Source organism: Adiantum capillus-veneris, unplaced genomic scaffold, assembly GCF_014529385.1.
Source record: "Adiantum capillus-veneris isolate H3 unplaced genomic scaffold, ASM1452938v2 Hic_scaffold_752, whole genome shotgun sequence".
NCBI lineage: Eukaryota > Viridiplantae > Streptophyta > Polypodiopsida > Polypodiales > Pteridaceae > Adiantum > Adiantum capillus-veneris.
In genome coordinates, this window is record NW_028221748.1 from 18,429 (window position 1) to 40,780 (window position 22,352).

Genomic DNA, 22,352 nt, shown 5'->3' on the forward strand with positions numbered 1-22,352 from the left:
CTAACGAGTCAAAACCATCTCTAAATAAACACTGAAAGCGTCCCCGAATCTCATAGTAGACTGTGCAGTGACATATGAAGTGAAACTCTCTCTGGTTCTGCATGGCATAACTGACATATCCTCTTGTCTACTGGTATGCCTCTGAATCTACCTGTCTCAATCCCAAGCTGGTGTGAAGATGTGCGTATCTCGCCTATGGCACATCGTAACCCATGAGATAGGTGTGTGTCCATGTAGCTCGGCTGTGTGACAAACCCGTCTGTCATGAGTTGGAGAAGATGCTCTCTATAGAAAGCCCTCTTCGTACCCAACTCCCGTGATGGTTCTATCCATGTCCTCCTGGTATCAAGTTGGATAAGATCCTGCCGAATGAGTCTAGTAATCTCCATCCGTGTAAGAGCCAAAGATGGTGCATCAAGAGAATACCAGAAAGGGGGCAGCCTGTCCATGCTGAAACCATGCCTCTGAAACCATGAGCTCATCTGTGCATACCAAAATATTGTATCCCCCTGTAATGCCAGCTGTCTGGATGACTCAAGAGCAAGCCTAGCATTTCTATCCCTGGTGGTGTCCCATAAGCTGTGTACAAATGATACTGATCTGGTAAGTGCCTCAATCTCCATAGGTGCGGCAGCCAGCTCCGCTCGTATGATGTCATGTGGAACTGAGGTCTTGGCTCTAATCAGCCTAGAAATCATAGATACCAAGGGCCTCTCCATATTACTCCATCCAGCACTGTCAACAGATGGTCCCCTCTAGTCCACCATTGGCTCTTGCCTTGGTTAGGTCGCTCTTGAGGGCTGAAATCTGATTCTTGAGGTCTTCAATTTCGGTCCGATGCTCCATTTTCTCCACAGTTCGAAGCTCGGCCTCACTGATTTTCCACTGAAGAAAGACCGCCTTCTCCATCTTCCACTCTTCCATCTTTGTCTTGTACGCCTTCATCTCCTTTTTCATGTTTGCTAACCTCTTGCTGGTAGTCATAAAAGTTGATTTCTTCATTGCTGGTGATGCCATTGCATGCAACTCTTCATTGCTGGTGATGCCATTGCATGCAACGACTCAAGGGGGAGGGGCTAGAGCTCTCGGGAAGTGTTGGGTTTGTGCTCATGACCTCCATCACAAGACGGCCACACTAAACACACAGCTGAGAGATCAAGCGGCAATGGAACACCCACAACCCGATGCGGGTAAATACACAACCTCAGCCCACTGCGGGCATCAGCAATAGAACAAGAAGTGATGGAGGGCCTTGCGCCCGCTGTCCTGAATCTGAACCTGGACAAAACTGTCCAGCGTACAACCCGCAGCCCCCTGGATTGGGGAAGCTTGCCACCAAAAAGCTACCCCGTAGGGTGCAAGGCATATGCAACGCTAAAGACCTGAGATGCAGCCCCAGCAGGGGTCTGCTCCCGATTTAGCACCTGTAACGCAGTCCCCAGCTTGGTGGGCCTACGGTTCTGATAGGCGTTGACTGCAACCTGAACGCGTCCCCCTCTGTGGGAGTGTCCTGCTGCCAACGCACGCAGGCCAAAGAAGATATTTGGGAGCCAAGGGATATACCAGCAAACAACCTGTGAAGACAAGGGCTCGACCCTACTGTCTGCTGCCCCGAGGCTCGCACGCTAGAGAGAGAGAGAGAGAGAGAGAGAGACCCCTGCCAGCTTGTTCGCGAGCCTCCTCCCTTGTGGAGTCGCATCAGCGTGCTTGCGCTGCTACTGGTCATCAGTCCCGCCATCCAAGCCTGCTCGCGCTGTCACGCTAGAGAGAGAGAGAGAGAGAGAGAGAGAGAGAGAGAGAGAGAGAGAGAGAGAGAGAGAGAGAGAGAGCTGTTGGTGTCTATAATCCCACCCCCGTTAATTCCCTTCCTAGGGCAAAGTCTTGCGCCATGCAGAGATCTTCGAGGCGGAGGCATCTGTTTATAATTGCTTGCCTTACGTTGTTTGAGGCATTGTGCATGCACTCTAGATCGTCCCACCTCCTTCCAAATCACCACTTTTTCACAAGAGCAGCTCTCAATGGAGTGCCTCTCAGAGAAAGAGAGAGGGAGAGACGACCTGCACATGCGACTTCTAATTTTGATTGCACTTTATTTGATGGGTTTTTTTAGAGCGAGTGAGGGGATCCCTCTACATTCTTGTTTGCTTTTTATTTTTGAAATGTGTAGAACCTACTGATTTCTCGCCTGGAGTGTCCAAGACTGTAATAGCTGGACCAGACCAGCAGACTAGACCAGGGGAGGGGTTGAACCAGCTAGCTCCTCAACCATGTATATTCAGTGGAGTGAGACTTTTGTTGAGGTCCCATTCAGCATGCCAAAAATGAGAGCTCTTGTAGGAAGAAAAGTGTGTCGTGCTCTCTACTATGGGTGCTCCTCATTGTAATATGCATGAAACCTCACTCCAACAGAATGAAAAGGCTATAGAGCAATGGAACAAGCAAACTCAAAAGACGCAACAACAGACTCAAAACTCAATGGAACTTGACTAGCTCATGGAACCGGTATAGACTTTGGCTGGGAGCACACTCAGGTCCAAGCCCAAGACTCACATGTACAATGGGGGTGTCGAGGCTCCAACTATGCACGGAGAGTGCAGATGTGCGGTGCTAGATTGAACACAAGGCTCCAGACTCTAGACTCATAAGACGTCTAAGATGCCTCCCACGACTAAAACCAACTGAGCATATATACCATCATAAAGAGCAGCCAATGGCCAACACAAATATCTGTGGCAGTCCAGCTATGCCTATCTCCGAACCGTGTGGTGATGAAATAGCCACTGTGTCCACTAGACCACCACTCATTGTGTCTGCCATGTTTCACTGCCCTGGCGAGAGTCCACCCAGTGTGAACCCAAGACCAACTGTTAACTGCCTGTCTAGTGCGAGTGACATTGTAGCCCTGCTACGATTCCTTCATGTATTTTGGTGCATATTTGCAAGGGAGGGAAAATGTTTACCAATATAGTTCACGATATGGATGACTTGAGATTATAGCATATAGTGTTATCATCATGTGGCATAAGGTTTCATCATGTGGTTGCATAGCTTCTGATTTGTTACACGGCCTGTAGTGTTCTCTATAAGAGGGTTTTGTTGTCATATAGTGTCACAGGAGATTCTTTCCACTAGGGGCGATGTGTAACATGGAACGCCAATTTATGGGCTTCCTGTCCTCACTGTCCTTCCATTCCCCTTGCCCCAGCTATGTCCCCTTGTTTGCAACCCCTCTTGTGGAAACTATTCCCCTAAGCCCTATTCCCTGTCCCAGCTGTTCAGGACTCTCCCCAAGCAAAGCCAGATGAGCTACAAGAGCGCCCAAGTGCCATTCCCCCCCGGTGGGGTCAACTTCACCTAATAGGGGTTGGGAGGTGCAAAAGGGAGACACCACCAACCTCAGTGGACACCACCTGTGAGCCGACGCCCTTCCAAGCGGGTATGGCATTTCCTAGGGGAAAATCGTCGAGTTTCAAAGGAAGTTTAGTGAGATGAGCGATAAGTTACCCGGAGGAGGCAACTCCAAAGGGAGGACCGAAGCAAGTCCCGCAGTACCTAGGCCTCTGAACTGAGGTACTTGGTCGCTGTCAACGCCCAAATCAAGTTGGCGAAATGGGTCTCTCAAGGGATTAGTCATGGCCCGAAGAGTGTAGATAATTCTGACCTCTCATAGTCCAGAGGAAACTAGTGACAAAAGCGTCCGTAAGCATAGTTACATGGGACGGCGGGTCGGGGTCGGGAACGGGGTCGGGACGGCAAAAGTCAGGAAACGGGGACGGGGGTCGAAACGGCAAAAAAAAAAAGAGAGTTTTTTTGGCATTTTTTGACCTACACACATGCCACACACATAGAGCATCACTTTGACCATAAATTTACACTAAATAGACCAAAGAACACGAGTCATATAGGCTGAAATGTGCTAATAAAACATCGATGATCGATATCGATGATCGATGGATACAAAATGAGAAGTGCATGCCACAAGGGCTCAAGAGTCAAAAAGCCTAAAGGACTTAGGACAAGCCTGAGGCCTCAAGGATAAAAAAAAGTACAAAGGGCTATGTAGTAGGTAGAGTCGTAGACTCAAGAGTCTAGACTCGAGAGTCGAGTGATCAATGATCATCAAACTCAAGAAGTGCTCGCCTGCTGAATCTCCACATCGTCGTCGTAGTCGAGGTCGTCAGCAACGTATGAGGGCTCCGGCTCGGCAGGCTCGCATTGAGGCTCGAAATCCTCCTCTAGCTCCTCCAAAAGAGTATCGGCCATAGATGGATTCTCTTGTGCCATCTCCCACTCAGTGAAAGGATCTGCCTTGTGTGTGATGCTCTTGGCAAGCATGCGCAAGTTAGCGCTCACAAACACCAAATCATTGGCCCTCTGAACGCCAAGGCGATTCCTCTTCTTAGAGGCAATGTGGCTGTACACACTCCATAGTTGCTCCAAGCAACTAGTGGTACATGCTTGGCTAAGGACACGAACAGCCAAGCGCTGCAAATGTGGGCCATCTCCTCCATAGTCCTCCCACCACAAAACCGAGCCAATCTTGTTGCGATCAAGCTGTGCATCTACACATCCATAGGAGCCCTTCTTTTGCCTGTAGTTGAGTAGCTCGTCTCTAATCTTGCGCCTAATGTCACTGCTAGGCTCAAGGCGCTCCAATGCAAGCCGCCATCCTTTGCTCACCTCCTTGTCGGTCTCTTGACGCCTTCCTTGAAACTCAGGGTCAAGCACATAAGCTGCCGCATGAAGTGGAGAGTAGTATCCATTCCACCTCGACTCACACAAGCCATGAATCTCCGCATACTGAACAGGGTCAGGCACAAGCTTCTCAAGTGCCTCTATCATCCGATCCATGGCTTCGTAGACTTTGCCAATGCATGGTTGCAAGCCATCCACCACTCGAAGTAGGTGTAGAATAGGCTTGACCATGGCGTCAAGAGTCTTCACCTCCTCCCACCAAGCGGCGTCGTCGGCCCATTCTCGGCATTTCAATCCTACTGCTGATGTAGACTCCGGCATGGCCTGGAACTCATCACTGAGAAAGAGGCCCCTTAAGGCTCCGCCACATGTAGACAAGCGGCCTAGCATAAGCCAATTGAATGCAAATCTTGTCTCTGAATATTTGAGCAAAGACAACTGGCTCCTCTTTGAGAATTCATGGCGCACTTTTTGATGGTTGAGCACAAAGGAGACAATTCGAGAGGCGTCACCAATGGTGGGTGAAATCCATGACAAGTTCCCTATGTCCTTGAGGAGGTTATTGAGGCAATGCGCCATGCAAAATGTGACATGGATGCTGGGATACATGCCCTCAATGATAGCTCCGGCTGCCCTATTTGACGCCTCTCCATCTGCAACCATACAAAGGACATTCTCCGGGCCGGTGATCTCTATGTGCTTGTCCACTCCGCAGCAAGCATCTCGGCGGCCTTGCCACTATCGGATGCATCATGTGACTCCACAAAGTACATCTCCCCCCGAGAGTAGGCCACCACTCCGTGGATGGACCGCTTGCGGGTGTTGCTCCATCCATCTACAAGAAGAGAGATGCCATTGGTCTCCCACAAATCCTTTGTTGCTTGGGCCGCTTGCTCCACGACAAGCTTCTCTTTGTCAAGAAGGGTGGTGCGAAGCCTCTCCGATGAAGGTGGCACATAAGAGGAGCCATATTCCCCTATTTTCGTAACCATGGTTCGAAAGTATGGAGACCTATCCACACAAAATAGAGCATGTTGCGTTAGTATGGAGAGTCGAGAAATTATAACCCATTATGAATACAAAATGGAAGATTGCAATGTGCATATGCCAAGGGAAACTCACCGCGAAGCATGGAAGGCAATGTGGTCGTGGAAGAAGAATCGGGCAACCGACCTATCTACCTCTTCCTTCAATTTAGGATTCCAATTTTCGTTGAGAGTGGTTTGGCGATGCGGAAGGGAAGAGGACGGTGTAGATCCATGGCTCTTGAAGGTTCGAGAGATGTCGTCAAGGTTGGCTTCCCTTTGCTCTCGCGGTGTCGCCGTGGCGGAGGGATCAACGGCAACAAAACGGCCCCTCTTGGCCGCTTCCGCAACCTCATACACCGTGAGTTTCTCAAGAAGATCCAACCTCTTCTCGGGAGCTACATGAGGGCAAAACTTCACCTCGTGACCGGGTTCATGAAGAAGATGGGCTCGCACTTTGTTTGAACCACCCGATCTCTTGTATGGACATAGCTTGCACGTCCATGGTCTTGCACCGCCACCTTTGCCACGCGAGCTAAAGTCGACTTCATCCCACCACGACCACGCTTACACGGCGGGCCTCCTTCGAGAAGAAGCGTCTTGAGAAGTGGAGTTGGCTTGAGATGACATGATGGTGGAGAGACTCGAGAGAGTAGAGCTTAGAAGTTAGAAGGGTTAGAGGAGAGCTTGTGTGGAGAGAGAGTAAAGGAGAGCTTCAAAGTGGGTAGAAGAGGGAGAGGAGAGCTTCAAAGTTCAAACTTGAGCCTTGAGCTTGAGGGAAATGGAATGAGCATTGAGCATTGAGACTATGAGTATTAAGAGGCCCAAGGGAGCCTTTTATAGCCTCCCAAGGGCCAAGGCTTAAAAAATATGGCAGCTGGGGCTGCACAGAGCCGTTGCAAACGGTCACTTTTTTGAATCCGACCCCTGCCGTCCCCGTCCGGTCCGTCCGACCCCGGTCCGGCCCCGGCCATCCCCGGTCCGTCCCCCCTGCGACCCGCCCGTCCGGCCCGTTTTCCGTCCGTCCCTCGGCGTTCCCAGCCGTTCCCGGCCCGGTTACGGCCGTTCCCCGGCCCTAGGGCCCGTCCCCCCCGTCCCTTGTAACTATGTCTGTAAGGCCTTCGGTTTCTGGGTGCATAGTCCTGGTCGTTCTTCTTGTATACTTTTTTGGTGTACGAGGGGAGCGGCCGGGCGTGCCCTACCCGACTCCGAAAACAAAAAAAAAACATGTTACTCTGGCTGAAGTTTGAGTCGTGTACTACAATCTTTTAGATTTGCTTCACTTTTCCTCAATCCCTTTCTCATCAAGACGGTGAGTAGATTATTGGCAGTCAGCCTGTGGCCCTGTAGCATGATAATGTCTCCCTTCATCAGTTTTGTTTGCTTCAGAGTCTCTTCATCAGTTGGGTTGCTATTTACTTTCATCAGATTGGTTTTGGCAGTCCTTGTCCCTCCGTGCCACTTGCATTTGTTATTTTCCCATTTAGTAGTGGTGTATGGCATGGGTTGAGATATCTCATAGCATATGTTATGACCTCATGTCAGTCTAGCAAAGTCCTCGTCAACACAGTTTGCAACGCACCATCTTGATGAACAGTGTTAGCTGAGGGTCGACATCCCTTTTGTTTTGGACTCACTAGCCCTTTGTCTGGAGCAGGTTGTGCTGATAGTGAGTTCATTGTTGTACCAGATTCTGGGGATTGCGATTCGTTTACTGCTCCCATGTAAATTAAACTCTTGTGTGCTACCTTGTATCGTCTTGCAGTTTAGTGATATTCCAGTTCATTGCTATTACTGTTCCTGTTCACATTGTCTTCGATTTAGCGAGGCTTCTGCATATCACATAGAGAGACCCACTGCACCAGAGAGCCCACGACTGCTATACAACTTGAAGAGTTTCTGCTTAATTTGTGACCAAAAATCTTGTGCCTTCATTTCTATGTTGTAACACTTGTTGTTTTCTTGTAGACTAATGTTAGTATGCAAGCATCATATTTCTACTATGAAGGACACACAGGGTCTGATGGGCAAGTATGTTAGTTCACCTGTGAACATTTCTATATTATAATTTCAATTGCTGTATTCTCAACATTTATCTGGTTTTTTGTTGAAGGGAGTAGATGGTGCTTACCTATTTAGGCCAACTGCCAATTCTGCAAGTTTCTTCAATACCTTTGTAAGCATTTTGCTGAATTAAGATCCTAAAGTTGATCTTATTTTATCTTGAATAAATCTTCCTGTTTGGGATCTTACCAAAAAAACAACAACTATGCAGGCAAATGTCACCATTGTAACTGGTCCATTAGTGCATGAGGTCTGGCAAGAGTTCGCCCCTTGGATCTACCAGGTACTGACATCATCCATATGAACAGGCTTAATAGTGATGGTCCTTATGCTTGACCTTGCCACGGACTTCAACTTTATCACACCACAAAAGAGCACACACGGAAGCCTGTACTTGTTTCATGTTAAGGACATCAAGTTATTTTTGCAAGGATAAGGCTTGTAGGGTAAAGGCTGTAGAATAGTCAAAAGTTAGCCCATGGTCTACAGCTACGCTTTCGTACAGATGGTGGCAATTTCAGGAAACCCTAGCACTGTTTGACGTGCTCCAGCTGATACGCAGCTCCAGTGACACAATTCTTAGTCTGCTTCAGACCCTCTTGCTGTTTGGGGTCTCCTTGTGCATTGTGGACCTTCGGAAAGACTACCAGTCCTGTTACTATCTCTGCATTCGCTCCCAAAACACATATAGTAACAGTTTAGGGTGCTTGCTTTTTCTAGTCATGGATGAACACATTGCTTGGGAGATCAATGTTACATTTGTCATTGTAATGGCCGTTCGATTTGAGTGTGTTTAGCATAGATAGCCTAGGCCTAGAGGAACCTTGTGTAATGTCCCTATACATCGTTAATGAGCATTTTCAGCACTGGCTGGATTCATGTAAACTTCCCACATATTTAATTAGTCCTATAAATAGGACTAATGAGCTCATTTTGTGGGGATCTTGTATCACAACTACATTTGGACACGAGGACCTAGGCAACTCTACTGCACATTTGCATGGGTGTTAGTTGGTAATGCTAACCTTGATTCTGTGCAGTTGCTGGACAGGTTGATTGGTAGTATTTTTGCATATGCACCTGTTGAGGCGTGAGCGTGTGCTGCTTGCTAGAGAGATCTTGTACATGCCTTGTCGTTCACGGGTCCGTGGACTGTTGGTGGATATTTTGACAACTTGGAACCGGATACCTCCAAAGCGACTTCCATTGCTCATAGGGTGTCGGAAAAACTATGTGCCACTGCTCTGCTGTATGGTATGACCAGACCTTTGGTGGAGACGCTAGCAGGTTTTCAGGGCTTCCAATGCCAATAGGGCTGTAACTTAGAGAGACTTTACTGGTTCTATATTTATTCATGGGCGGCATCTCTGACATGAGCATTGTCCCTTGGATTGTAGTCCCTACCTATGCCCCCATCTCTGTGCATTCAAGATGCAAGCAACCACTCACAGGTGACGTTGCCAATGGATCTCTGACTCTATTTTTCAGGGGCTAGATTATCTGGTCTGCAAGTTTAATAGTCGGCAATCCTGGTGTATTCCTGTCTCCTGCTTTCTGTGCATCTTTTGATCTGTGGTGATAGGTAGCTACTGTTGGATTCCTGTGATAAGGAGTTGAGCTCCACTCAACTCACCTGTGATTACTTGAATCCATTAAGGAAAATTTGTCAGGTTGATAATGCATATTCCAAGCTAGGGGAACCATAACAAAGGGGATCCAAGATAAGAGGTTTCAGATGGAAAAGAAACATAAACGGGTGATGAAAGAGTGATTCAACTGGAAAATGTCACTATAAATGAGGACACTCTACTCTGTAGTGTATCCCATGAGATCAACGACACTTTATAAGTGTCATAATTGGTCTAGAGGGGATGCTCAAGAGCTAACAAGACATGTTTTTGGTAAAACGCAATTCTACCTGGTCTGAATATACAAAAACATCCTAAACTATATGCAATACGTGCTACATCAGTAAAGGTAAAGATTTATTATAGTAATCCTGTCCACCCATATGAGATTTTGGAAGGAAATAGGAGAGTATGTCAATAGACATTATCTTGGATTTCTTAGAAGATACAGAGACAAACCTGGGTGGTTGTGGATAGGTTAACCAGGTTTCTTTTTACCAAGTTTGGTGTTAAGATGCCTACCTTAGGGTAGGTTGTTTGTTGAACCTAAACCGAGTTTATGGCCCAGTAGTAGACACTTCTGTCAGGTCGAAGGAAAAAATATAACTGCCCATTCTAGAGGGGTGTGTTATCAGACTTGACACTAGAAAAAGTCACGGAGCATCCACAAAGAAATAGTCAGACAGAAAGGGTTAACCAATTGGAGAAGACATACCAAGAGCATATGTGAGTAAATTGCAAACTAATTGGGAAAAGTACTTACCTATAGTATGTATATCTATAAGAGTGTCCAAACACTTCCACTGGATATATTGGTTGATGTATGGGCTTCATCCGAGAGCTCCTGGTTTGTGCAAGTTGAAGAATTTCGTTTGTAACTTCAAAAAGTTTTAGCTGCTTGCAAACATTAGAATCGTGATTCACATATGAGGCCTCTTACCCTTGACGAAGGGAAACAAGTCTAAGAAATTTTGAAGTAAATTGGCCTTCTTAACTATTCCAGATACATGATCTTGTAGATATGCTAACTTGGTTGAACACTTGCATCCAACCCATTTAGATTGAATTGCCAAAACTGGAAGATTCTCCAGAACTCTCAAAACAAGAAAGGATTGTTTGGGTAAGTGCCATTGTTTCAAAATAAAAGAAGCACACAGCAAAAGCCACCTGCACACTACCCAGTTTCTCCAAAGGGGATAATTTCCTTAATTGGGTAAGCTGAGAGAGTGTGTGTGTGTGTGTGTATGCTGGGAAATTAAGAATCATAAACAGTGGGTCTTATTGTCTAAATTTTATGTTTGACATGAAAGCCAAAATTCTGGGTCTGATCTTCTTCCCCTTCCCTAGTGAACTTATTCTATCTTGTTATTCAGGTGAACAGGCTCTATAAGGGAAAAGATTATGCTGAACTTGAGTATGTGGTAGGGACTTCTTGCTTCTTAGACCTTTTTCTTACATAAGCTGCAGGACTATAGAAAGTATTAAACTTCCTATTGGATTGATGTTTCCCTACAGATAGGTGCCATTCCTATTGAGGATGATGTCGGAAAGGATGTAATAATTCGCTTTACATCTAGTGTTGGTAGCGACACTTCATTTTATACAGATTCCAATGGTCGAGATTTTATTAAAAGAGTGAGTGACACCATAAAACCTGGAAGAACATGTTTTAAGTTTCAAGAAAAATTATTTACATTTTGGTTTTATGTTTAGATTAGAGACTACAGAACAGACTGGAAGTTGGAAGTCAACGAACCAGTGGCTGGAAACTACTATCCTGTAAGCATCATGTAGTGTTCATGAAAGATTAAAAATATTCCAAGTTTCTCAAGCTGGTTTTTGTGGGTTTTTGCCTTTGTGCAGGTGAACCTTGGAATGTATTTGACGGACTCTAAGAATGAGTTTTCATTGCTCGTGGATCGAGCAGTTGGTGGGGCAAGTCTCAAAAATGGAGAACTTGAACTTATGCTTCACAGGTAATGTCACATTTTCTGCACTAGTAGTTGGAAGCATCAATTATTTCCGCCGGCTAATTACAGTGTGAAAGTAACAAATTTTTCCTTCCTCTCTGTAAAGCAGACGATTAGTTTATGATGACAACAGAGGAGTTGGTGAACCTTTGAATGAGATGGTTTGCGTAGGATCCTCTTGTGAGGGCTTGACTGTAAGCAACTAGCCTTGCAACACAATTTTTTTTGTCTGTATTGTTTAGCCCCACATATTGAATGGCATAGTTCTGTAAGAATTTTGAATTCCATGTTGTAAATTCTATCACTCATTCTGTTGGCTTGGGGATTTCAAGAGCAGATTTCTCCAACTCATCATTTTTATACACACACACACCCATATTTTTGAAGAGTTCATGGAATGACTCATCATTTTTGCCCCTCCTATTAGTGTGTCCTTCTCATTGCCATGCCCCCATTTTGTAACATGGAGATTGTATCCTACTTGCCTACCAGCTTCATTACATCACATATTGTATCTAGGATGTTTCCTTTTAAGCTTTATCTCAGATGATTGTATCACATCTGATACGGTTGTGACTTTTGGTCTTGTAGGTCATTTTGGCCTTTCAAAGACCTTAATATAACGTTTCATTTCTGGGATCCTTCTCATGCATGGAGCATGCATGCTTGATGTTTCTTGAAGGGCTGCTGATGTGCTGTCCACCTGGCATTCATAATTAGCTTACCTCAGAGACATCTCCTTTACCCTGGGCAGAAATGAAAATGAAATGAAATGTTATATTAACGTCTTCAAAAAGGCCAGAGTGACCTATGAGCCCAAACTGATACAAAAGTGGTGAATCTGTTACAATGTCTGAAAAGTGTGAAAGTGTGAAAATAAATGTGAAAAACCAAATACAAAGTATTAGATAGACTTCTTAGGAGCATTCTGGGTGTCTGGCTAGAATGCTTCTAATCCTTTGTTGTAGTCTCCTCCGGTGAAGTGTGCTTCTGCATCTCGGATGTTGTCGTCTCGATTTCCTAAGCTCAATTGCCTTGTCAATGAGGGTGCCTTTGGTATGAATGTTGGTACTCCTTTGTGCTCGCTGCTGGCCTCTTGCTTCTCCTTCCATTCCTGCTTCTCTCGATCCGAAGAAATCTGTGATCTGCCTCTGAGGCTGTAGTGCTCTTTGTCTTCTCATTAGATTATCCCTGTGCCGATGTAGTTCCAGTAGATACAGGCCTAAGCACCTTTGATCTTGGTATTGCATGACTCTATTTAGAGGTCCAAAGCCTTCTTTGAATAGGAAATGGAAACGCCCACGTATCTCATAGTATACGGTGCAATGGCATATGTAGTGTAATTCTGTCTCCGGCTCCATTCCGCATAACTTGCAAATTCTGCTCTCACGTGGGATTCCCCTAAATCTGCCAAATTCAATTTCTAGCTGGTGTGAGGATGTACGAATCTGACCAATAGCACATCTCAAACCATGAGACAGGTGGGTATCCATGTAGCTCGGGTGAATCACAAAACCATCTTCAGATAGCTGTAGGAAGTTTTCTTTGTAGTCGGCCATCTTTGTGCCCAATTCTTGTGTAGGGTCTACCCATGTCCTCTTAGTGTCTAATTGTATAAGATCTTGGCGGATGATTTTATTAATCTCCGTTCGTGTGATTGCCAGTGATGGAGCCTCAAGAGAGTATTGGAAGGGGGGTAATCTTTCCATACTGAACCCGTGTCTCTGAAACCACGAGGACAGTTGCGCATACCAGCATGATGTATCTCCTTTCATTGCTAATTGTCGAGAGGATTCGAGGGCCAATCTAGTATATCGGCAATTATTTGTATCCCATAAACCATGTATAAAGGAAACTGATCTGGTAAGAGCTTCAATTTCTATCGGAGGGGCAGCTAGTTCCGCTCGGGTAATCGCGTGTGGTACGGAGGCCTTGGCTCTAATCATTCGGGAAATCATAGATACCAAAGGTCTCTCCATTGACTTCCAATTATCCTGATCCACAGATGGTCCCCAAATCTGGACCCCATAAAGCATAGCCGAAGCCACCACAGTATCAAAGAGCCAGAGTTTTGTTCGTGGTTCCTGAAACTGCACTTGTGAACACATCCTCTCCAACCCTCCCAAGGCCGCAGAGGCTCTGGACAATCTAGCATCCGCTGCTTTCTTAAGAGTAAACATCGGTCCTGTAAATACCACACCAAGGTATGTGTATGCATCTGTGTACTCTACTGTATCCTAGCCATATGCAAATGTAGGTGCCGATCTCCTAACCCACTGCGGTGTGGTGTTAAACACCATAACTTTGGTTTTACCCAAATTTACCGACAGTCCGCTGTCCTCCGCGAATTTATGTAATGCATCTAACTGCCTTTGCATTCCATCTGGTGATTCTGCTATGAATACAATATCATCTGCATATAACAACAAAGGGATCCATGACCCTGCAAGTTGAGCACCTTTGTCACCCTCTCTATCAATGTAATCTGATACCTCATCTATATACATACCAAATAAAGTAGGGGACAATGGGCATCCCTGCTTTACTCCAACGGTGGAATGAACAATGTCGGAATCCCCTTCTGGAGTATGTACATAACCAGTTACTGACCCATATAAGGCCATGATCCCCCAGATAATCTCTTTGGGGACCCCTAACTCTTGCATTCTGCGCATCAATCTGGCCCTTGGTACTGTATCAAAAGCTTTCCGAAAATCCACAAAGCAACAATACATCCTTCTCCCACTTGCTCTTCCTTCCTCAGTAATGGCTCTGAGCGTTAGAATATGATCTAAAGTGGAATAACCCCTCCTGAATCCAGCTTGTCCTGTTGCCCTTATGCCCTCATTCTCTGCCCATCTACTCAATTTTTGTTCCAGAATGGATGCGTACAGTCGAGTCAATGTGTGACCCACCATAATTCCCGGGTATCATAGGATCCCCTGACTTGAAAATAGGTACGATAGTAGATAATTTCCCAGATTCAGGTAATCCTTCACACATGACCCGATTAAACAGACGAGCAAGGACTTCTGAAAGTAGATCCCTTGCATGGATCAGATGTTCTGCTACTAAACCCTCATGATCATATGCTCTTCTTGTCTTCATCTTATCAATGGCCCATTTCCGTAGTAAAGAAAGTACTAGTAGTAGGGCATGGCTCTGGCGGATCTGGTAATGGAGGCTGTCCAGATACCGTATATAATGATGTTACATATTGACCCCAAATCTCAGGAGAGGTAATTGTCGGAGGCGATGAGTGCTCGTGAAATAAACGCTAGGCCTCATGTGAGTCTTGACTCAAGAAGAGCTGATATAAATCCTTCTCCATTTTGGCTAAAAATGCCCTTTTCTTGCGACGTACTATACGCCGAAGAGCAATCCGAGACTGCTTATATGTGATGATCCCAAGTGTAAGCTCTTTCTGGACCTGGGTTCTCGTCTCTCTGCATTCCTCGTCGTACCAACTGTTTTGAGGTATGTTCCCAGATCCTCTCTTCTGATCAGGCTGAGTATGTGGGTATGCCTCTTGTGCTGCTCCATGTAGTATCTTTGTTAGCTGAGAAGTAATCTCCTCTACAGTATATACTGGCTCGGCTGTCCACATCCTATTATAGATCTTTTCCACATAGACTGAATCAGTCTCTGGCGTGAAAGTATATCTTGTGTGTGTCTTCTTCCTTTGTACTTGAGAGGCATTGCATTGGAAGGAGATTGATAAGGTCAAGAGAGCATGATCCACTGCAATCCCAACCGGTCTCGGTCCTGAGACCCTTGTAATCTTCTTTATGCCAAGAAAAGTATGAATCTCCACTTTAGGAAGTTGCATGGTCCTACAAAGGGAGATGAGTGTTGCAGTTTCATAATGTACAATTTGTGATGTGCGATTTTGCGAAGGGGGCTTGGTTTTTTGTAGATTTTTAAGATTTTGCAAAATATGTCTAAAAATGATCGCATCAAACAAATTGTCAGTGAGAGGTGCGTGCAAGCCACGTAAGTACTTGCCTTTGCTAGTATCTTCTAAAAGAGATTTTAGCACAGTGATGTTCAATGCTTTCGATATATCTCTTCCTTTTGAAAACAGGGTGAGTAGGCCCCCATCTATTAGCCTCTCTAATTTATTGCCAAGGGCAAGCTGGAAATGCCATCTAGCAACTAATTCAAGATAAACCCATCCTCTATAGGAGATTTTAGCACAATAATGTCCATTGGAAACACGATGAGTAGGCCTTGCCAAGCCCAATTTGGAAAATCCATCTAGTGGCTCATTCAAGACCAATCCATCATCTCGAAGACATTTTAGCACAGTGATGTCCATTGCTTTCAATCTCTTCGTTTTGGAAACAGGACAAGTAGGCCCATCAATTACCCTCACTAGTTGATTGCCAAGCTTGTAGTAGGGCTACAGTGTCACTAGCATAGGACGACAATTAGTTACAGTTGGTCAGGAGTTCACACTAAACGGACTCTCCTCTGGGCTGGGACACGTGGCAAGTGTTACGAATGGTGGTCTAGTGGACACCGTGGCCAGATCACCACCACCTTAGTTTGGAGATAGGCTTAGCTGGATTGGGATATCGGCTAGCCGTTGGTGGCTCTTTAGGAGATACATATTTGTGGTTGGTTCCGGTCCTAGTATACATTATCATTATCGTCATCTACTTTGTATGGTCATTCGTCTTGATTCTAGCATCTTGAGTTCATGCACATGCATGTCTGCACCATCCCTGCACAGTTGAGCCTCGACACCCCATTGTACCCGTAAGTTCTGGGCTGGAGCTGAGTGTGCTACCATGCCAAAGTCTGCACTGGTTTCTTTGAGTTAGTCAATGTTCATGTTGTTCAGGTTCCACTGTTGAGTTGTGGTGATTACTGCTTTGTTATTCATTGTCTTCTATTTTTTCATTGTGTTGGAGTGAGATCTCACACACATTGCACTGAGGAGCACCCACTATAGAGAGCACGACACATTATCCCCGCTACAAGTGCTCTCATTTTTGGCACTTGTGGTAGGACCTCAAGTGAATGCAATTCAAATTGTTTTCAATGGTGGCGACAAGACTAATACAACGAGCGGTCGAGAGCGTTCTTGTCTTTTCCATTGGAAACAAAGCTTGAATCAACACACAACAAAGTATGTGGCGCAAGCTTCTCAACACATACACAAAGAAATGTGTGAGAAATGGAGGCAAACACCAACAAAAGAGGCTGCAGTAGCAGAGGCTCGTCTGATATACCAATGGTGGCGTAACGGTCATTGCATAGACCATAACATTCCATACATGGATTCATGGCTTAGTTGGTGGGAAATTCGTATTGCACATTGGGGTAGCATTATATCCAACATGGTTTCCCCCTATGGCCATTCAAACTACATGCCGCCTTTGTTGAATACCCCTCCTCTACAAGGTATGCCAAGCACTTTTCCATCTTAAATTTTTTTCATGGCACTGTCCCTCAGCCCCTGAGAGCTTCTACACTTCAACCTCCAACTCCATGCAGCAGGAGCCTCGTCCCCCGTTTTGTCTATCCAATCGGCCCATTCTATGCTATAGATACGGAGAATATGGGCATTACCAAAGCAAATTTCCTTTACCTGAAGGGTCTCCTCCTTGCCGTCATTTCCCGGCGGAGACTAAGGACCACTACAATAAGGATTGTTCCAAGCAAAGGGCATCCACATCTTCGAGCCAACTTGAATTCACCTTTCCCAAAATCAATTTGATAGCAGTTAGCACCATCTCTCAACCATCACCTTCTACTCATGTGGTGGCCCCTAATGACAAGTTCAAGCAAGTACACGAGCCCACTGGCATTCTCACTCGGGCCCATAGGGCATCCTTGGGTCTCAGCCTTCCAACCAATTCCCCTCTTCCACCCACGATCCCACCAATGGATACCCTTCTTCCAGCTGTCCACAAGCCATCCCCTCGTGCCAAGCAAGGATCCTCATCGCTGTTCTCAGATATTGATGAAGCTTTCTTAGAAGCAGTAGCCAACCTACAGCAGATTAAGGTGCGTGAGAAACCACTTGTAGAAAAAGAAAAGCTTACAGCAGAGACAATCTTGAACCAACAACTGTCACTCTGACATGTTGCGGCTAGGTGCGAGTTTTCGAAGTGACACCCTTGCAGTTATTCAGTCGCTTTACCCCAGAGCAGGTCCTAGTGGCTAGCACCTCCGAGTGCAACCATTAGCGTCCTATATGGTATCCTATCCCGTTGCTCCCCTCACTGATTATCAAAGTCCTCGTCTCACTGCATCCATCTTGGGGCAGCAATTCTCAGGAGTAATTGTGGATGGTGGATCTGGCATCAACATGATGCCTAAGTTCACAATGTTGGCTTTAGGCTTGCAACCTACTCGTCCTGCTCCCTTCACAGTAACATTGGCCGACCAGAGGACAGTCTACCCTATGGGCATAGTGGACAAGGTGCCTTTGCAGGTACAAGATTTCACCTATAGTTTGGATTTTGTTGTGGCTCGTCTTCCACAAGTTGAGGGAGGATTTCCCCTGCTCATCGGTAGACCATGGTTGCGGCTAAAGCACTACATGATTGGGGAAATGACTCAATGTGGATACATACTCCTGGCTCCCCAATGAAACCCATTCAACTTTAAGGAGGTGTGGATACAGTGGTGGAGCATACTTCTTTGTCAATGGAATCCAATCCTGAACTAAATCAGCCTACTCCACCTTACGAGTCAAAAGAAGATTTGTTGAATTGGTTGGAAGCTACCAAGCCTATGCCTTGTTATGGGGTCGACATTCAATCTTTGCCTAAGGATACACCCTCTTCCAAATTTTCTACAATACCTGAACCCAACGAGCCACCTGAGCTTGTAGCAAGTGTGGAGGTCACAATGTCTGATGAACTACCCTTCAACGAGATTCCGCAAAGCAGGTTCCAAGCACAAGATTATATTTGGACCTTCTTCAGTTTTTGCTGTTTCTGCTTTCTGACAGTATATTTCTTTGTGGCCTTCCTTCGCCCCTCTTCACCCCCTACCCACCCCTCTCTCTCTCATCCCTAACCACCCCACCCCCTCGACCCTACACACCCCTATCTTCTCTCGCCCCTACCCACCTCCTACACCCCCGAGCCCTCGCCCCTACCTACCCTACCCTCGCCCCTACCCAACCTACCCACCCCCTCTCTCCCTTGCTCCTACCTACCCCCTCTCACCCTCCTAGCCCCTACCCACCCCCTGCTCGGCTTGCTTGAGCCCCTACACCTCTTCTTGCAAGTCTCGCTGTGGTTCCTCTCCTAGTTCTCCAAGTTTCAGGCTTACGTATGACATGCCTGAGCAATGGTTTCCTTGTGCTGGATCCTTGTTGAAATTTTGTATAAGGGAAGTTGTAGCAGAACATCTGACATCGCGAGTCTGAGCAGCTGAACCTAGTTGATCCTCTCACCTTCTTCAGTGGCATGTATCAGACTGTAGTTTTTCATCGACGTATCTTCAAGTTTGTCCATGAAAAGAAGGTTCCCAGCAGTTTTCAGTGTCTTCTCTCACCGAGACAGTGAGTGGTTTTGTGGTGGGCAACCTGTAGCAGGGCTACAGCGTCACTAGCATAGGACGACAGTTAGTTATAGTTGGTCAGGAGTTCACACTGGATGGACTCTCGTCTGGGCTGTGACACGTGGCAAGTGTTACGGATGGTGGTCCAGTGGACACCGTGGCCAGATCACTACCACCTTAGTTTGGAGATAGGCTTAGCTGGATTGGGATATCGGCTAGCCGTTGGTGGCTCTTTAGGAGATACATATTTGTGGCTGGTGCCGGTCCTAGTATACATTATCATTATCGTCATCTACTTTGTATGGTCATTCGTCTTAATTCTAGCATCTTGAGTTCATGCACATGCATGTCTGCACCATCCCTGTACAGTTGAGCACCCCATTGTACCCATAAGCTCTGGGCTGGAGCTGAGTGTGCTGCCATGCCAAAGTCTGTACTGGCTTCTTTGAGTTAGACGATGTTCATGCTGTTTAGGTTCCCACTGTTGAGTCATGGCGATTGCTGCTCTGTTATTCATTGTCTTCTGTGTTTTCATTCTGTTGGAGTGAGATCTCACACACATTGCACTGAGGAGCACAATACACTATCCCCACTTGGAAAAACCATCCAGTAGCTGATTCTTGTCCTTCATATTCTTCATCACTATACGCTGTCAAATAGCTGGATGCACAAATGATTTTGGCATTGCTTTTGCCATTATAGTTTTGAATTCATGACTTTCCACACCTTTACAATCTAACAGTACCATTGGGATTCTTGACTTGATTATTACTTGGACTTTGGTTTCAAGAGCATTTCTCAAATTCACCTTCACCTTCATCTTTCTTTCTGAAATTCTTTATCAAATGAAGGTTCAAGGGAAGTTGTTCCTACATGTCAACCCTTCGGGCAAAGGTTCAAGGTGGCGCCGCTCTGTGGGGCAACAAGTCTATTCTCCTTTACAGCTTGCTTTCACAACTCTGGTAATAGAATTTAGCTGCTGACATTCTAACAGAAAATCGGGGTAATCAATAATCTAGTGACTACTTTCTGTTTTTTTTTAATTGCAGGGACATAATGAAAGCTGGCTCAAAACAGGCTTTCCTTCTTTCTCAGGAATGAGCAATAATTACAACTTGCCTGAGAATGTGGCACTTATCACCCTGCAGGTATATTTGGTCTGAAGTTCTTTGATTTGCTAAGTATGCTCGAGCAAAGCTAATTGCATGTCACTAAAAGCAGGAGCTCGATGATGGTCACACCCTCCTTCGTCTTGCGCACCTTTACGAGGTGCATTCCTAATCTGTTTCTCAATATATTCATAGAGAAGGAACAAAATGTATCTTATGCTTATCCTCAAACGCAGCATTCACCATCATTTCAGCAAAACATGTACATGCATGCGTATTTACAGTCTCATTCTTGTTGTAATTAGTTTGATGTGTGGTGCTCAAATGATTCACAACAGCCAGGAAAGTGACCCCTCCTTTTGCCCTGTCTTTGGCAAAGCTGTAGAACTGTATTGTAAGCAACTTCTTGTTTGGCAAAGTCTGTACTTTGAGCTATGCCTTTTCTTGTATATGCAACAATCATTCAATAATATGGCTTCATTATTGTGTCAGATCAATGTTGTCATTTTGTTAGGACCCTAAACAAAACATAGTCAAATAAAAGTAGCCATGGTCAGAAAAGCAATGTGAACAATTGGCATTTTTATGTTTTATGCGAGCATTAATTCTATCAATCTGACCGATTTTTTCTATCTCAGCTGAATGAAGATGAGGAGCTGTCATCAAAAGCGTACGTTGATTTGAAGAAAGTTTTTCCTAACAGACAGGTAATATTGCAAGGTGGTTTTGTATTATGCATCATTGAACAAGAATGTAGGCCACCACAATCATGGTATGTTGTAATCCTCTATTTTCATCAACTATATGCATTGATCAAGTAGAAGAAGAAGAAGAACAGTTTTCACGTCGTAGATGGAGAGATGGTAAAAATTTGCCCGAGGCGGTCACTCGTCAAAAGCTCCCTATATCGCGTGCATTCAAGAGATTATTAATAATACCCCTATATGTAAGTTGTATTTAAGTCGTGTGCCTATTTAGAAAACCCCCATCCTTCTCTAATGTATACATTTTGGAGTATTAGTAATCCTCGCCAGTTAAATCTCTTGCTATAATACACTTTGAAAAGTGACCACCCAGGGTAATGATGCCACAACTCATCTTTCGAAAATGATTTTTTTTCAGGTGCAAAGCATTGAAGAGACGAGTCTTTCAGCAAATCAGAAGAAGTCAGAAATGAAAGCCCCATTAAAGTGGAAAGTGGAAGGAACTGGTGAAATGCAACAGGCAGCTCAAAGAGGAGGCCCCATTGATCAAAAGGACCTCATTGTCGAATTGGCTCCAATGGAGATAAGGACATTTTTGCTGAGCTTCAGATAAAAGGATGTCACGCAATGGCTAAGTATGAATGTGAAGGAAAATACCTGCCATAGCTTAAAGACATGTGAAGTGGTGTAGGTTTTCATGAGTGAATGGACACCATTGGAGCTTATCCAATCAACAAAAATCTGAATTTGTACCTGTGAGATTGCATGAAAATAAATGTGATGTCCATATTCAAATGCAGCACTTTATATAAGCCATTGCATTTATGGCATTTCCTTTTGATGTGATCTCCCTCCCCCCCCCCCCCAAAACCTCTCTCAATAGTAGCCAAGAAGTTTTGAAACATTGCATGTGAAGCAAGATACAAAACCAGTTTCAAAATTTTTAAAATGGTTTCACTAGTTTATGAAACGCCACAATAGAAGTTTCTTCAAGATCTTGTGTCAAACCATAATTGTGTATGCTTCGACTTACACTCATAACACATGTGCACACAACTCAACACAGAAACACTAGGAAATTCAAAAACTCATTGTGAAGTGGAGAACTTCAAAGCAACATATGGAGAAGACCATGTTACATCGACAATAGTAGAAAGAAAGCATTGTGAATCATCCTTGCTTAGAATAGTAGAAACAGTGGTAAAAGGTTTCAAGCTAGCATTCTTCAGGCCCGAACATTCTTTGATATCCATAAAGTGAGGAAAAGCATAGAAATAGGTGGAGGCAAGCTGTGAAAATATAACGTCTTTTGCACTACCAAATGGTCCAAGGAGGCATTGAACCAAGTATCTTAGTCAAAGAGTGAAGGCAATCTGCACTCTGGCATATTCACCCTTGCATATTCACTTTTGTATGGACATGTTCTGTAGTTATCTGACATTTGGGCACAAAGCTACATCGAACAATGGAAACATGAAAATAAAGGAGACTTAACATACTTTAGGTCTACTTTTTCTTCCTACTATTTTATGAATGGTATGTGTTAGGTTAGGGATTTATTTTTGCAAGAATATGCTTTGATAATCTTTGTTTCTAAGACATACATAAATAGGGAATTTCCCAAGCACAACTC

General features: G+C 45.0%; 1 protein-coding gene across 1 annotated transcript in view; it reads left to right on the plus strand.

Annotated features, from left to right (window-relative positions):
* The window catches only part of LOC147416618 (alpha-mannosidase-like), a 37,368-nt gene extending 15,810 nt beyond the window's left edge, over window positions 1-21,558 (plus strand). Inside the window, exons 8-20 of the mRNA XM_086508217.1 lie at window positions 7,689-7,751; window positions 7,834-7,896; window positions 7,996-8,067; window positions 10,786-10,833; window positions 10,928-11,047; window positions 11,126-11,191; window positions 11,276-11,388; window positions 11,492-11,576; window positions 19,758-19,868; window positions 19,956-20,054; window positions 20,128-20,175; window positions 20,654-20,722; window positions 21,138-21,558. Of these exons, the coding sequence (XP_086364343.1) occupies window positions 7,689-7,751; window positions 7,834-7,896; window positions 7,996-8,067; window positions 10,786-10,833; window positions 10,928-11,047; window positions 11,126-11,191; window positions 11,276-11,388; window positions 11,492-11,576; window positions 19,758-19,868; window positions 19,956-20,054; window positions 20,128-20,175; window positions 20,654-20,722; window positions 21,138-21,332 (1,152 nt within the window). The 3' untranslated portion in view covers window positions 21,333-21,558. The remainder of the gene's footprint in view (window positions 1-7,688; window positions 7,752-7,833; window positions 7,897-7,995; window positions 8,068-10,785; window positions 10,834-10,927; window positions 11,048-11,125; window positions 11,192-11,275; window positions 11,389-11,491; window positions 11,577-19,757; window positions 19,869-19,955; window positions 20,055-20,127; window positions 20,176-20,653; window positions 20,723-21,137) is intronic.
* Window positions 21,559-22,352: the final 794 nt, after the last annotated feature.